This window comes from Macaca fascicularis, chromosome 10 (assembly GCF_037993035.2).
Source record: "Macaca fascicularis isolate 582-1 chromosome 10, T2T-MFA8v1.1".
Taxonomy (NCBI): domain Eukaryota; kingdom Metazoa; phylum Chordata; class Mammalia; order Primates; family Cercopithecidae; genus Macaca; species Macaca fascicularis.
The window spans coordinates 87,716,538-87,727,835 of record NC_088384.1 but is presented as its reverse complement, the minus strand read 5'-3'; the positions used below and the strand labels follow the sequence as shown (position 1 = coordinate 87,727,835).

At 52.0% G+C, this 11,298-nt stretch overlaps 1 protein-coding gene across 4 annotated transcripts; it reads right to left on the bottom strand.

Annotated features, from left to right (window-relative positions):
• Positions 1–411: 411 nt before the first annotated feature.
• Positions 412–9,894, bottom strand: COX4I2 (cytochrome c oxidase subunit 4I2). 4 transcript variants are annotated; one of them, XM_074004994.1, is made up of 6 exons: positions 9,844–9,894; positions 8,713–8,794; positions 7,737–7,901; positions 4,478–4,609; positions 1,087–1,140; positions 412–667 (listed from the first exon to the last, which is right to left on the bottom strand). In XM_074004994.1, exons 2-5 carry the CDS (start codon positions 8,792–8,794, stop codon positions 1,103–1,105), a joined length of 417 nt encoding a protein of 138 aa, XP_073861095.1. In that variant the 5' UTR covers positions 9,844–9,894; the 3' UTR covers positions 412–667; positions 1,087–1,102. The 4 variants fall into 4 exon arrangements, with proteins under 4 accessions (XP_073861095.1, XP_065379015.1, XP_005568685.1 ...); XM_065522943.2 differs by lacking the exon at positions 9,844–9,894 and adding an exon at positions 9,024–9,237; XM_005568628.3 differs by lacking the exon at positions 1,087–1,140.
• Between the last annotated feature and the right edge of the window lie 1,404 nt (positions 9,895–11,298).

The window sequence follows — 11,298 nt, the reverse complement described above, 5'->3', positions numbered from 1 at the left end:
GCTCCTGACCAGCTGGGACTACAGGCATGCACCACCACATCAGGCTAATTTTTGTATTTTTTAGTAGAGACGGGGTTTCACCATATTGGCCAGGCTGGTCTTGAACTCCTGACCTCAAGTGATCCGCCCTCCTTGGCCTCCCAAAGTGCTGGGATTACAGGTGTGAGCCATCATGCCCGGCCAAGTATTTGTTAATTAGCTGAATAAAAGAGTGTCCTCACCTTTGATTAAGCCACTTGCTCCACCCCGATGCCTTCCCTTCTTCTTGCCTTTCCTAATCCCACCTAAGCCCTGGCTCTAGCCCCCACTCCTCCAGGAAGCCCTCACTGACCAGATGAGTTCTGAGCCCTTCTTGCACTTCGCCTGGTAAAATGCTTAATTTTAGATGCCAAGTAAAGTCTGAAGTGGAGGTGAGAGGCAGAAGAGAACCAATCAGCTTTATTGGGGTTAAGGGCAGGGGAGGGGAGGGGAGGTGCCGGCAGAGGCTCCCAGCCAGGGTGGAGCCGCAGGGAGACAGCTGGGGATGCAAGTCACTTCTTCCACTGCTTCTTCTCATAGTCCCAGCGGGAGGCCAGGCCCTGCACAGGATTGACCTTCATGTCCAGCATGCGCTGCAGCTGCTTGGCTTTCCATTCGTCCGTCAAGGTGATGGGCTTTGGAGGAAACACTGCAGGGAGTGCATGGGGGAGCTCAGGATCCGGCCAGTCTTCCTCCACCAGCCAGGGTCTCCAGCCACCCTGTAGCCTCCCAGCTACTCCCAAGGCTGACGGTACAAGTTACTCCGGGGTTGGGGTATCCTGCACTGAGGCACTCCCTCCACCCTGTCTAGCCCAGCACCCCAGACTTTCTCCTAAAGCATCGCCCCAGGCACCTCTCGGTTCTGATCCCAGCTTTGCCTTAGACTCCAAGGACCGTGGGAGCCAGGCCAAGGTCCTTCCCAACTCAGTCGCCTTACCTACTTCTGTGGCCTGTGGTAATAAGAGCACTGATTTGAAGACTGCCTGAATCCAAATCCCAGCTCCACCACTCCCTTGCCCTGTGACTTTCAACAAGTTACTTCACCTCTCTGAGCCTCAGTTTCCTTACCTGTCAAAAGCAGGTCCTATCCACTAGGATTGTGGGAACTGAGTATTTCCAAAGCTGTTGGCACAATGTTAGACAAATATTAAGCACCTGATACATGTTATCTACTATAATTATGTAATTACTGAGTTTGTTTCCGCTTGCTGGGCAGGGTAAAGGATGAAATAATTCCTTTTACTTTCTAAGGGGGTTGAGAGTAGGAAGTAGGTAAGAGTGTTCACTTTAAAAATATGGGGACAGGCAGCAGGGCGCGGTGGCTCATGCCTTTAATCACGCCCAGGCCGAGGTGGGCAGATCACTTGAGGTCAGGAGTTCGAGACTAGCCTGGCCTAGTCAAACCCTGTCTCTACTAAAAATACAAAAAATTAGTGTATCCCCGTTATCCCAGCTGCTCAGGAGGCTGAGGCAGGATAATTGGTTTAGTCTGGGAGGCACAGGTTGCACTGAGCCAAGATCATGCCACTACACTCCAGCCTTGGTGGCAGAGCAAGACTCTTTCTAAAAATAAAAAATAAGGCCGGGCGCGGTGGCTCAAGCCTGTAATCCCAGCACTTTGGGAGGCCGAGACGGGCGGATCACAAGGTCAGGAGATCGAGACCATCCTGGCTAACATGGTGAAACCCCGTCTCTACTAAAAATACAAAAAACTAGCCGGGCGAGGTGGCAGGCGCCTGTAGTCCCAGCTACTCCGGAGGCTGAGGCAGGAGAATGGCGTGAACCCGGGAGGCGGAGCTTGCAGTGAGCTGAGACCCGGCCACTTCACTCCAGCCTGGGCAACAGAGCGAGACTCCGTCTCAAAAAAAAAAATAAATAAATAAAAATAAATAAATAAATAAATAAATAAAAATAAAAAATAAATAAAAATAAAAAAGGCCGGGCGCGGTGGCTCAAGCCTGTAATCCCAGCACTTTGGGAGGCCGAGACGGGCGGATCACGAGGTCAGGAGATTGAGACCATCCTGGCTAACACAGTGAAACCCCGTCTCTACTAAAAAATATATATATATATACAAAAAACTAGCCGGGCGAGGTGGCGAGCGCCTATAGTCCCAGCTACTCGGGAGGCTGAGGCAGGAGAATGGCGTAAACCCGGGAGGCGGAGCTTGCAGTGAGCTGAGATCCGGCCACTGCACTCCAGCCTGGGCCACAGAGCGAGACTCCATCTCAAAAAAAAAAAGAAGAAGAAAAAAAAAAAAATGGGGAGAGCCAGGTGCAATGGCGTGTGCCTATGGTCTCAGTTACTCAGGAGGCCAAGATGGGAGGATTTCTTAAACTGAGGAATTCTAGTCTAGCCTGGGCAACATAGAAAAACCCCTGTCTTTTTTTTAAAAAAAAAAAAAGAAAAAAATCTGGTGGGAGAGGCAATACTTAACCTAAAAGCTGAAAGCACTCATAGAGGCATTTTAGGCACCTTGATGTGTGGATGGGGACAGGAAAGGCCTGGAGGCCCGAGCTCCCAATAGCTCTCATACCTTACTTTCTGGTCCACCTGGTCCTGAGGCTGACTCAGCCTTCCTGACCTCCATCCCTGGTACATTCTATCCCAGGAGCGGAGCAGGAAGGGAACAACCTTTATGAGCATCGACTATGTGCCAAGCACTAGGCTAGACTAGCCCTTCCAGGATGCATGGGAGGTGCTGAGCCTTTCACTGGTCTACCAGAGGGATGGGCAGTTAAAATAAAAATTGCTGGGCCGATGTGGTGGCTCACGCCTGTAATCCCAGCACTTTGGGAGGCCAAAGTGGGTGGATCACAAGGTTAGGAGTTCAAGACCAGCCTGGCCAATATGGTGAAACCCCATCTCTACTAAAAATATAAAAATTAGCTGGATGTGGTGGCATGCACCTGTAGTCCCAGCTGCTCAGGAGGCTGAGGCAGAAGAATCGCTTGAACCCAGGAGGCGGAGGTTGCAGTGAGCCAGGATCACGCCACTGCATTCTAGCCTGGGTGACAGAGCAAGACTCCATCTCAAATAAATAAATTAATTAATTTAATTAAATAATTATTGGAGTCAGACCGGGTACGGTGGCTCATGCCTATAACCCCAGCACTTTGGGAGGCCAAGACAGGCGGATCACAAGGTCAGAAGTTCGAGATCAGTCTGGCCAACATGGTGAAACCCCATCTCTACTAAAAATACAAAACTTAGCTGGGCATGGTGGCGGGCGCCTGTAATCCCAGCTACTTGGTAGGCTGAGGCAGGAGAATCGCTTGAAACCAGAAGGCGGAGGTTGCAGTGAGCCGAGACCGCACCACTACAAAACTCTCTCTCAAAAAAAAAAAAAAAAAATTGTTGGGGTTGGGGTCTACCCCCAGAGTGTCTGACCAGTGGAGCTGAGAATATGCATTTCTAGCAAGTTCCTAGATGGTGCTATTGGTACACAGAGAACACTTTTGAGAACCACTCTTCAGAGGTAATAAAAGCTCAGCTGTACATGTGACTACCCAGCTAAAGACTATATTTCCCAGCTTCCCTTGTAGCCAGATGATCACATGATCATTTCTCAGCCTATATCATGTGAGGAGAAGTGGTTTGAGCAACTTCTAGGCCTCAAAGAGGAGCCTATTTTCCCTTTCCCTTTTTTCCTTGGCTGCAATGTAGGCTTGATGGCAGGAGCTGGAGCAGCCATCTTGCATGTCAAGGATGCAGAGCAACAAGACAGAAGGAGCCTGCATTGTGGAGTCCCCACATTTGTCTGGATTGCTTCTCTGCCCTTGTTGTGAGAAAGGAATAAACCATTATCTAAATTAAGCTCTTGTAAGTTGGGGACTCTTTGTTACAGTAGCTGAAGCAATATATTGAAAAATAGGCCAGGCGTGGTGGCTCATGCTTGTAATCCTAGCACTTTGGGAGTTCCAAGCAGGCAGATCACTTGAGGCCAGGAGTTTGAGACCAGCCTGGCGAACATGGCGAACCCTGTCTCTACTAAAAATACAAAAATTAGTCAGGCATGGTGGTACACTCCTGTAGTCCCAGCTACTTGGGAGGCTGAGGCAGGGGAATCACTTGAACTGTGGAGGCAGAGGTTCCGTGTATGTATATATATATATATACACCGAAAAACACATAGTTCATACACAACAATCAGTTACAACACCATTCATGACTATGAGCCAAACACTGGCCTATAGCCCTCTCTCATTAAAATCCTCTTAAGTACCCTGAAATGGAACATTACTATTTCCATTTTACAGATGAGGAAACTGAGGCCCAGAGAGGTAAAGTTCCTACATTCAAACCTAGACAGCCATGCTCTGCCCTTCACACTACACCTCTTCAGACATTTTCAACTCTTCAGATGAGTGCCAGCATGGTTCCTTTAAGAAACCATCTGGTGGCCGTGACCACAAGGTCACGGCCCAGGATTGCATCTAGATGAGATGTTGCTACTCACTGTAGACCCGCTGCCACCAAATCACCAGAGCTGCGAATCCAAAGAAGAAGAAGACGTAACCCATCACTGTCTTCCACTCATTGGAGCGACGGTTCATCTCCGCAAAGGTCTCATTGAACTGGAGCCGGTACACTGGAGGCAATTGGGGGGGAGGGGGGAAGGGCCTCAGGTGCATCCACTCTAAGTGATCCCTGGCTTCCGCCTCCCTGCAGCAGATGCTGTTCATTCAGCAAATTCTTACGGAGCATGTACTATATGCACAGCATGACCAAGAACTGGTGACAGCAGTGAGTAAGCCAGATGAAAATCCCTGCCCTTGTCGAGTTAAGAGGGGAGACCGTGGCAAATGCTTCAGGCAAACAGTTGGGTGGCCAGGGAAGGTGTCTCAGAGGAGGTGACATTGGAACTGAGGCTTGAAAAATCAATGGGAGAAAATTGGTGAAAACCGGAAGGAAATGCAAAGACCCAGAAGCAGGAAGTGGGTAGGAAAAGAGTGAAGTGAGGACCACTGTGGCTGGAGTGAAATGAGCAAAAGAGAGGGAATTTAGCAAACGAGAGGCTGGCCGGAGCCGGTTCACACAGGACCTTGTCAGAATCCATGGAGAAGAATCTGGATTTCATTTCAACAGAATTAGGGAGGGGGCCAGGCATGGTGGCTCATGCCTGTAATCCCAGAATTTTGGGAGACCAAGACAGGTGGACTGCTTGAGTCCAAGAGTTCGAGACAATCCTAGGCAATATAGCGAGATCCTGTTCCTACAAAAAATTTTAAAATTAGCCAGGTAAGGCTGGGCGCGGTGGCTCATGCCTGTAATTTCAGCACTTTGGAAGGCTGAGGCGCGTGGATCACAAGGTCAGGAGATCGAGACCATCCTGGCTAACATAGTGAAAACCCGTCTCTACTAAAAATACAAAAAATTAACCAGGCATAGTGGCAGGCACCTGTAATCCCAGCTCCTCGGGAGGCGGAGGCAGGAGAATGGCGTGAACCAGGGAGACGGAGCTTGCAGTGAGCCGAGATTGCACCACTGCACTCCAGCCTGGGAGACAGAGCAAGACTCCATCTCAAAAAAATAAATAATAAATAAATAAATAAATAATAAAAAAGTAGCCAGGTACAGTGGCATGTGCCTGTGGTCCCAGCCACTCGAGAGGCTGAGGCAGAAGGACTGCTTGACCCTAGGAGTTTGAGGCTACAGTGAGCAAGGATCCCATACAGTGCTGTCTTAGCCAGGGCAACAGGGTGAGACCGTTTCTTTTTTCTTTTTTGAGACAGTCTCACTCTGCTGCTGAGGTTGGAGTATGTGATCTCATGCCCGCCTGCCCTGGAAGAGGTCTGACAAGACTCAAGGCATTTGGCCTGGCATGATGGCTCATGCCTGTAATCCCAGTGCTTTGGGAGGCCGAGGCAGGAGAATTGCTTGAGCCCAGGAGTTCAAGAGCAGCCTGAGCAACCATAGTGAGACTGCTCTGTCTCTACAGAAATATAAATAAATAAATAAATACATAAATAAATAAATAAATAGCCGGCGTGGTAGCTCACACCTGTAATCCCAGCACTTTAGGCTGAGGCAGGTGGATCATGAGATCAGGAGTTCGAGACCAGTCTGGCCAACATGGTGAAACCCTGTCTCTACAAAAAATACAAAAAAAATAGCCAGGTGTGGTGGTGCCCGCCTGTAGTCTCAGCTACTCAGGAGGCCAAAGCAGGAGGATCGCTTGAACCCAAGTGGCAGAGGTTGCAGTGAGCCGACATGGGGCCACTGTACTCCAGCCTGGGTGACAGAGACCTTGTCTCAAAAGAAAAAAAAGAAAAAAAAAGTTGTTTAACTGATCTGTGAGGCTACACTGCAATGCACCAAGCATCCCACCAAATCTTCACTGTAGCTAATGTGGTATAGCAGCTAAGGGTGAAACCCCTGGTGCCTGTCTGTGTGGTTTCAAATCTTGCCTCCACCACTCTCTAGCCGTGCGACCATTGCAAGTGACTGCACTTCACTGAGTTGAGGCTCTCAAATGTGAGCTAATGAGAGCACCTACCTCCACAGCGGTGCCTGCTACCTGTAAGCGTGCAGTACATATTAGGGGTGGTGCTCATGACCATCTTGCCTGGCGAATGTCCGTCATTTATTTTTCTCTCTCTCTCTCTTTTTTTTTCTTTTTTCCCCCAGACAGGGTCTCACTTTGTTACCCAGGCTGGAGTGCAATGCAGTGGCACAATCACAGCTCACTGCAGCCTCAACTCCCCTGGGCTCAAGCGATCCTCCTGCCTCAGCCTCCTGAATAGCTGGGACCACAGGCATGTGCCACCACGCTCAGATAAAGAGTGTCAATTTCTGAAATGAAGAGAAAACCAAGATATGTGTGTGTGTGTGTGAGAGAGAGAGAGAGAGAAAGAGAGACAGAGAGAGAGAGAGGGAGAGAGGAAAGGTGTTGAGAGAGGGCTGGAAATGCAAGCTCACAGGCAGAAAGGGAGCCTGGCTGGCTCACAGCTGCATTCCCAGTGCATGGTATTGCAGTAGGTGCTCAATAAGATGTTGACTGAATGAATGAATTTGAGAAGCATGAACCTTTCCCCACTAGGAATCCTTTGAAATCTTGGAAGTCAGGCTGAGTGTTCCCATTCATGGAATGAGAATAAGGTGCTCCAAATATCAAAGGGTCAGCTCAGGGATGCTCTGGTGGACATGACAAGGGACCACACATCCCTCCAGTCTCCCAGGGTCAGAGGGCTCCTCCCCAACCACCTCACCTGCCTCTCTCTGTTCCATCTCTCCCACATCACTCAATTCCAGGAGCCTCCACAGTCTCCTGTTCTGGACACCCTTCCCCATGCAGTTCCCACTCCCTGGCAGTGCCCTCCTCTTCACCCTTAAAGGCCAGCTGGAATGTGCCCTCCTCTGGGAGGTCCACCAAGATTTCATCTCACAGTCCTTGAACACACCTCACCCTAGTCACATATTCTGTATTACAATTTTTGGGGTCTGTACTGGTTTTCCCCACGGGACTGGGAGCACCATGGGGACAGGAACTATCCAGGTGATTCACCTCTTGTCCCCAGCATTGCCTAACATCAGGCTATGCACAAATAGGTGAGTGAATAAAGAAACGAACAAAGGCATAAACTTCACCCCTCAGGTGCTTGGAGGTTTCTGGCTGTCTTGGGGGCCTCTCTCTGCCCTCTGATCCCTGACAGGCCCTTCTTTCCAAAGTTAGGCCCCAACCCACTCTCTCCAGCCAGCCCCACCCTGACACCTACGGGCCACCTTTTCGGCGTGGGTCAGCAGGGTCCAGCTTCCCTTCTCTTTCTCCTTCAGGGCCTGCTGCTCAGCGTTGAGTTCTGTGCAGAAGGGCTCTTCTGGCATGGGGTAGTGGCGCTGGGCATAGCAGTTGGTGTAGCGGGGCGTCTTCCCCCCACCACGGGCTGCAGACACAATGGAAGGAGCTGAGTCCAGGCTGCCCCTTGGACACCCTATCTCTAACTATATTAATAAAGAAAGTGGCCGGGCTTGGTGGCTCACGCCTGTAATCCCAGCACTTTGGGAGGCCGAGGCGGGTGGATTGCAAGGTCAGGAGTTCGAGACCAGCCTGGCCAAGATGGTGAAACCCCGCCTCTACTAAAAATACAAAAATTAGCCAGGCACAGTGGTGGGCACCTATAATCCCAACTACCCGGGAGGCTGACTCAGAATCGTTTGAACCCAGGAGGCGGAGGTTGCAGTGAGCTGAGATCACGCCACTGAACACTCTAGCCTCAGCGACAGAGCAAGACTCTGTCTCAAAAAAAAAAAAAATGGTTTATAATAGCTTGGGATACTAGCAAGGGCTCAATAAATGTTTCTTTGTTATTCTCCATGGGTCAGCAAGGCCCTTCTGCTATCTGGCTGAAGTCTCTCCTGCTTCAGGTCTCTTTCTTCTTACTAGCATTCAAACTGGGGTCTGGAAAGTAGGAATCAGGGTCCAAGGTTCTGTCAGCATCCTCCACCTCAGGACAAAAGACCTAGGGACCTGAGGCTTGGGGGCGGGCTCCTAAGGAAGCTTGGAATGGAGATGGCCACTGTCTGCTCACCCCACGGACTCCATTTCCTGGAGAAACTTGGCCTGGGACCAAGGAGTGGGATCATAGGAAGTGTGGTAGGAACAGGCCCAGGGTGGCATGGAAGGGCAAAGGGGGCAGAGGGGACCCCTGCCCCTATCTCTGGAGTTAGGCTGGGAGGAAGGACTCCAGGTCTCACCGGTGCCTTCTGAGCTGTGCATCCCTCGTCTTCCACGTCCACCTTTCCTCAGCACCAAGCTCCAGGCAGCTTTGGGCAGCATCTGGGGGCGTGGAGGTATAGATGAGTTCTGCCCCCACATCACCCTCTGCCCCCAAACCTCAGGGCCAGACGGAGAAACCCTTTTCCACTGGTATGGTAGTGGTAGGGATCCCAGGGTTTCAAGGTCGCCCTCATGCCCTTGACCCTTCTAATTTTGTCTGATATCCCTGGGAAGGGGGGGCAATGGGGGTCCTAGACCTTTGGAGCCCCTTCTTGGGACCTCAATTCACCATCTGAGAAGTGGGAGGAGGCCTAAGTCTTGGGCCAGGGTCTGAAGAGTTTGAGGCTGAGGGCTTGGGTTCTAGTGCCAGCCCCAGCTCAGTCTGGCCAGACTAGAGAACTCTGCTCAGTTGTTTGCTCCCCAGAGGAAGCTGGGTGGGGGTCCAGGTTGAGAGGGAGCAGGTCCCCAGGCTCTCTTCCCTGCCCAGCACAGGCAGAACAGACAGACCGTCTGGCCCCCACCTCTTCCCCCATAATTGGCCGCCTACGTGCACACAGCCCTGCTCTGCTGGATCTGGTTGGGGGTGGGGGACTGGGCTCAGCCAGACCGGCTAAGCCCAGTCTCCCACCCCCAGGGAAGACTCAGGGTTTGGCATCCATGGGGGTGGGGAGGGGCTTTAGAGGATAGGGACTTAACTGGGTCAGAGGGAGGGAGACACACATCTGGGGAAAAGAAGGGGATCCCACATCTAGCGGGAGAGAGGGACACCCAACAAATAGAGTGAGGGAGGGGGCACATTACAGGTGATAAGTGGGAGGGGGCGGCCCGCACTTCTAGAAAAGAGGAGCTCCGGCCAGTGATTATGATTAGTGGGTGGGAGAGCTCCACATATCCAGAGAGGGAGGGTGTAATCTGTATTTGGGGATAAAGATGGCATACATATGCAGACAGAGGACTCCCCAGGAACCCTCAACTCTAACCTGCATGAAGCCCCCCAACCCTCTAAGACAGGGACCACTCGGGGCGCGACCCAGCGGCGAAGGCAGGAGACCGAGCCGCGCCCCTGACGCGCGGGCTTGGGTTGCGGGGTCCTCCGCCAACTCACTCACCTCGCGGGCTCGGCAGCGGGAGTGCGACCTGGGTCTGCCCAGAGAGCAACTGAGAACCCGCTGCGGAGGGACCTGAGCGCGGGCGCCCGCCCCCGGCCCGCCCCACAGCCTTTCAGGGCCGCCCCCGCGTGGGAACGTCCTGCTTCGGCTGGGCGTGGGAGCGCACAGCCCGCGTCCCTGGGGGCACCCCGGCCCACAGCTTGGGGGGAGGGACTGCAGAGCGACTCCTGCATCAGTGTCCCTACCCCTGGGGTCCTGCCTCTGGAGACCCTCTGCAGACAGTAGTCCCAAGAGCAGGGTCTCCCTGCCTCCTCCACACGTTCCCTCCTTGCTGTTTCTCCCACCTGGGATGTTCTCTTCAGGCCTTTGAAGACACAAACCTTTCAGCTAGGCCCAAAGCCTCCTACTCCAGAAACATCTTTTAGGCCAAGCGTTGTGGCTCACGCCTGTAATCCCAGCACTTTGGGAGGCCGAGGCGGGCGGATCACCTAAGGTCAGGAGTTCGAGACCACCCTGGCCAACGTGGCAAAACCCCATCTCTACTAAAAATACAAAAATTAGCCGGGTGTGGTGGCATGCGCCTGTAGTCCCAGCTACTCGGGAGGCTGAGGCAGGAGAATCGCTCAAACCCGGGAGGCAGAGGTTGCAGTGAGCCGAGATCCCACCATTGCACTCCAGCCTGGGCAACAAGAGTAAAACTCCATCTCAAAACAACAACAAAACCAACAATAAAAGAAGAGAGGTCATCTTGGCCAGAGTGTCATGGTTAAAGGGGAGGCTGGATGGAGGGAGAGGTGGGCTGGACCACCAAGAAGGACCTGTAGGTCATGGTAAGGAGCTTGGATTTTATTTAAAGAAGGTGATTAAACTGGTGTGGTGGCACACCTGTGTAGTCCCAGCTACTCAGGAGGCTGGGGTGGGAGGTGGAGGTTGCAGTGAGCTGAGATCACACCACTGCTCTCCAACCTGGGCAACAGAATGAGACCCTGTCTCAATAAATAAATAAAATAAAATAAAATAAAAAGAAGGTGGGAGGCAACCAAAGTTAAGAAAAGGAGTGATGTGTTCGAATGGAGCAGAGCACGAGTTCAGTAAATGTGTCCCGGGACTGTCAGTATATGGATGGCAGATGAATGGGCGAGGGCTGGGGGTCCCCTCGGTGGCCTGGAGACAAGAGCTTTCCAGGTCTCCCTGCTCTAGGTCCCTGAGGTATGCCCAGCCCCCATGTCTTCCATCAGGGTTCCTATACCCTAACGAGGCCATAGCGGCCTGCTCCAGACAGTCTCTAAAGACTGGCCAGGTGTGGTGGCTCACGCCTGTAATCTCAGTACTTTGGGAGGCCAAGGCGGGCAGATCACTTGAGGTCAGAAGTTCGAGACTAGCCTGGCCAATATGAAGAAAACCTATCTTGCTGGGCGTGGTGGCTCATGCCTGTAATCCCAGCACTTCAGGAGG

Bases quoted from the DNA above. Each gene is read 5' to 3' on its own strand.
- COX4I2 (XM_065522942.1), bottom strand. The intron at 4,610-7,736 runs GTAGGTGTCAGG...AATTGCCTCCAG, and splicing joins CCACGCCGAAAAGGTGGCCC to TGTACCGGCTCCAGTTCAAT. The intron at 668-4,477 runs GTGAGTAGCAAC...CACTCCCTGCAG, and splicing joins TTGGTGGCAGCGGGTCTACA to TGTTTCCTCCAAAGCCCATC.